Source organism: Apium graveolens, chromosome 10, assembly GCF_009905375.1.
Source record: "Apium graveolens cultivar Ventura chromosome 10, ASM990537v1, whole genome shotgun sequence".
Classification (NCBI taxonomy): Eukaryota; Viridiplantae; Streptophyta; class Magnoliopsida; order Apiales; family Apiaceae; genus Apium; species Apium graveolens.
The window spans coordinates 33,623,849-33,628,579 of NC_133656.1; the positions used below are offsets into that span (position 1 = coordinate 33,623,849).

The 4,731-nt window shown below is 41.4% G+C and overlaps 1 protein-coding gene across 1 annotated transcript; it reads right to left on the reverse strand.

Annotated features, from left to right (window-relative positions):
• Positions 1-667: 667 nt before the first annotated feature.
• On the reverse strand, positions 668-1,093 carry LOC141690498 (uncharacterized). The gene has a single exon (XM_074495292.1). The coding sequence runs from the start codon at positions 1,091-1,093 to the stop codon at positions 668-670; it is 426 nt and encodes a 141-aa protein (XP_074351393.1).
• Positions 1,094-4,731: the final 3,638 nt, after the last annotated feature.

Here is a 4,731-nt window from a genome sequence, read left to right on the forward strand (position 1 = left end):
TAATGTAATGTAATATGTAACCTAGGAAATATAACTCAACATGAAACATAAATATATAAATAATATTAACTGTGAAGCATAGGAACCCTGAAGATGAAGAATGGATAAATACAAAGAATCAAAATATGGAATTAATTCTCTAAGTCCCTAACCAGGTCATGGAAATAACTTCATTAATATGTTCAAGCCTCCGTGAAGAATAAAATGTCAAAGGACTTCTAGTGACAATGAAATGTATTAGTTTGAAGTATTGAAGATCAAGAGTGTCAGTGATTGAAGTAATGAATGATCAAGATGTTAGTCTCCCCCCAAGGTATATGGAATATGTTAGTCTCCGGCATCCACCTCTCAATCAAGGCCGTGACTAGTCTGGTGTTGTTCTGCCAAACAACACAGGGTCTGCCAAACACCCCAAATACATAACCGTCCAGAAGAACCTACTGATCAGGAATTATATGTCAGACATCCATTTTCGCTAAAAGCTGGCTAACATCCAGCGTATCCCTATTACCTCATTCCCATACCAGAGAACTGATGTGTCTGTCCTGGTCATACAACAAGGTGCTTTCAAGAGGTCCACACGGAATGTCCATAGTACCTGCCATGTCTCTGTCTCCCTTTAGCTCTCATATTCCTCCTGGGGTGGGGAATTTAAGTTTCAAGTGAATTATTGATAAGATGGCCCAGAGTTTGGTATTGTGGGCCTGCCGAGGATCATGTTATATGACGATGCTGCACTTATTACGTAGAACTTCATGACGTGAGAAACCTGCTGGGGTGCATTTCCGAAAGTTACGGGGAGATAAATAACGCCCCAGATTGGTATCATTGTATTCCCGAACACGTAAAGGGGGTCCTCAAGGCAGGGGTCCATACGCAGGTGGACGAGCTCCATCCTATTGAGTGTATGCTTGAATACTATGTTAGCAGAAGAACCGTTATCAACTAAAATTCTTTTTACCTCGTTATCTACCACATCGAGAGTCACCACCAATGCTTGGTTGTGGTCCGGGATGAGTCCTTCAAAACCCAAATAGGAAAAGTATATTGGCTCATCTTCAAAAGGATGGACCATCATCACGTCATTATCCATGTCCGGGCTCCGTGGTGGAGAGGTTGTTCCGCTGAAGGCAACGTTGACCACATTCTTGTTATTGCCCCGGGTTTTTTCTTTGTCGTTCAACCTTCTTTAAAGATATTGGTTCATGTTCCCCTTCTTAATTTGATCTTCGATGAACATTTTCAAAGAGAAACAGTTTTCTGTTATATGTCCATGATCCTCGTGGTACCCACAATGCTGGTCTCGGGCCCTTTTCTCTGGGGGTGCTAGTAACGGTTTCAGTGGATAATAAAAGGGTTTACCTTTAACTTCGCGCAAGATGTCGGCCCGGGGCCGGTTAAGGGGTGTCCACTCCGGTTCCGTCTTGGGCTCCCTTTTAGCTCTTGGTTTCCTCTCATTTTTATGTGGCTCAGAATAGCTGTCCCGAGGTGGGGTTCCCTGGGATTGTTGGATGTAGTTCGACAGTCTCTCTAGTTTGAATCTTTTATCCTTCCTGTATGATGAGCGACGCTCCGGGGATTCATTGACGTCGTGGATTCTCCTAGTCATCTTCACTGACTTGAGAAAATCATTTTCTTTTATGAACTTGGAGGCCAAGTGCATAGGCTGAGGCAAGGCTCTGGGGCTCTCTGTGAATTACTTCCTTGACATATCCTTCGCAAGAGACCGGATGAAGATTTCTCTGAAAGATAGATTTTTTTCTTCCAGATTGGATAGTTGGTTGACAGCTTCTTGAAATCTTTTGATGAACTCGGGGAGGGACTCTTTGCTCCTCTGTTGGATCATTTCCAAATGACACATTTGTAGTTCATTCATTCGATTAGCCCAGAAGTTTTTAAGAAAATCTCTCGAAAGTCCTTCCAGGAATCAACACTCCGAGATGGTATTTGACTGAACCACTTCTGAGCTCCCCCTTTAAGTGTTGATGCGAAGAAGCGGAATCTAGTTAGGTCATTGTAGTCATAAATGTTGGAGATCTGTTCAAAGTAATTCAGATGCTCTTCGGGATCATCCAACCCATCAAAGGAGTCAAAATTGAAGTGTTTGAGCTCGTATTCCTTTGGAGTAGATTCTAGTTTCCTGGTAAATGGGATGGCCACTGTACCTACTTCCATGTCGCCTTCGACTTTTCTTTTAAGATCCCGGAGAGCTCGGGCCATTTGTTCTTGTTTGGATTCTTTTTCAGGCTCCAAATCCGAAGAAACAGGTATTCGATGAGATTTCTTCTTCAGATTTTCTTCTTCATCCCAAATTCGCTTCTCAATTATTTCTTTTACTTTGGTTTCTTCTTCTTTCTGGATCCTGTCCCAGAGAGTAGCCCTTTTAATTTCATCCCGGGCGTCTTCCGGAGGCCTTTTCAGGTTCTTTGTGATTTGATCAAGGACTGATCCTCGTGATTCTTTAGAATGTTCCTCCAAATCCCCTGGGCGGGTCTCAGGTTCAGTATTATATTTTTCCTTCCACAGGTTCATTGCAACTTGTATCTGTTCCGGGGTCATGTTTTCCCAGGGGTTTGTCGAAGTTCTGACATACTTGTGGGCAGTTTTCTCAATAGTTATTCTTTGATCTCCTGGTTGGCCGGGTTAAGAGGGATTCTGGGTTATGGGGAGCCCTTGTTCCACATCTTCCATCTCTCTGTCCCTGGGTGGGGGCGGAGTTGGCAGAGCCGAGGCGGAAGCGATTTCCTTGTTCTTTCTTGGTGTCATGATTGTTTAGTAATATTGCAAACTTATAGCAAGGGATGATGCAAACTCAAGTAGTAATACATATATTTTAGGTCTAAAATACGTGGTAATCACCACTATGAGCTCCAAAAGTATTTTAATACTACGACAAGTGTAGCTAAACAAGATCCACTGTTGAAATTTTAAGAGAGCACGTTTAGGGGAAAAGTAGATCTGAAAATGTAGAGTGGAATTCTTACTGGTGTGTTATATTCTGATCTTTTGGACGGAGTAAGGGCAGTGAAAATGAACACCACTGGACGGAGGTTCGATCCCTTCTTCTAGCGCTAATGATAATTCCAGATCACCCTGGGGTCCTCTGCTTGTCCTAACCAGACTCAACCTCCATTTGAGCATAAATGAAGGTGGTGTGTGGTGTAATTGTAGGATGGGATCCTGCAAAACAGAATCGGAGGAGGGTGGCGTCCCCGTGACACCTCCAGTGTGAGAATGAGAAGGGGTATTGGAGAAGAAAGGGTAAATTAGGAATTACTCAAATATATGTGGTGCGTGTATGTGTATGTATATGTGTGTATATAGTAAAGATCAAGTAACCCCTAATACACCTTTTGTTCATCCTTTTATAGGCTTCCCATTAGGGTTTAGGGGTTTATACCTTGGATCTGGACCGTAATGAGTTTTGGACTGTAAGACATGTGGACGACTACGATGACCTAAAGTACCTCCGGATCCGAACCGTTGGAAGGTTCTGGATCCTGGCCACCTAGACGGTGGTGATGTTGTCACGTGTTCCGGAGTCCTTTAGGGTTCTTGCTAATTGAGCCCTGGACTTCCCTTATTGATCCTGAACTAATATGGGCTATGACCACTCATGATGGTTCAAAGCCTACCTACTTAAAAAAAATCAAGCTCGCGGGAGAAAGTCTGATGCCAAATATAAAGATATTAATATTGCTATAATTTAGCATTGAAACTAAAATAAATTTTGGCATTACTTAACTCATAGAAGGTGACGGGTGTGGCCCATGGGGGAGTAGTAAAGTATTTACAAGGTCCACCATCAGTACTTAAATGTTCGGAGAGATATAGAGGTAGAGTGAGGTATGTATGTGACCAATATAGGCCGCTATTTGCTAGGCCTCCCTCTAACACTTCTAATGTTGAGAGAGGAAATTATCTCTTAAAATGTGGTGTATTTTCCAGGTCTAGGTATCCCGCTTATTATTATGAAAATAGGTTTTTTTATGGTTTGTCATGTGCGCACATTAAAATATTAGGTCTTTACCCGAACTAATAATCGTGTGTCAAATTAAATATATAAAATTTAGTGAGTAAAGTCTAGAGTGTGTCCATCCATAAAAAAATTATTGGTATTTTTTGTATGTATCTTAAAACATTTTCTATATATTAAAAAAATCCGAACTTGAAAATAGAAGCTTTATTATTTACTGAATTTTCAATTTCAACAAAAACTGCGGCTATCTACTTTTTTGTAACATTTTTTTAAAAATTTATCTATACTAGGTTACAAACCTAGCACATCATTTAAAATACAACCCTTATGGTACAGCTTGTTGCATGGGATTCTACCTTAGGCATCTAATTAGGGTTAGAAAGAGAGAAAAGGCATGTGTATAGCTTTATGCAACGAAGTATATAAATAATATTATTAATCACAAATATGTATATATATATATGTGTTTAAAGTATTATTTATATTTATAGTAAATGTGAATTTATAAATATATAAGAAAATATATTAGAATAATCATATTATAACCAGGCTTTGTCGTGCTTTTAACCAGGCCGGGCCGGGCTGAAGCCCGGGTTTTTAACCGGGCCGGGCCGGGCCGAGCCGGGCCAGACTTTGCCTAAAAATATAGGGTTCGTCGAGGCCCGAAGCCCGGGTCAGACTTTGACCGGGCCGGGCTTGACCGGGTTTTGACCGGATCGGGCCGGGTCAGATTTTTGGACCCGGGCTTTTTG

Coding starts and splice junctions, on each gene's coding strand:
- LOC141690498 (XM_074495292.1), bottom strand. CDS start 1,093: ATGGATAATGACGTGATGATGGTCCATCCTTTTGAAGATGAGCCAATA.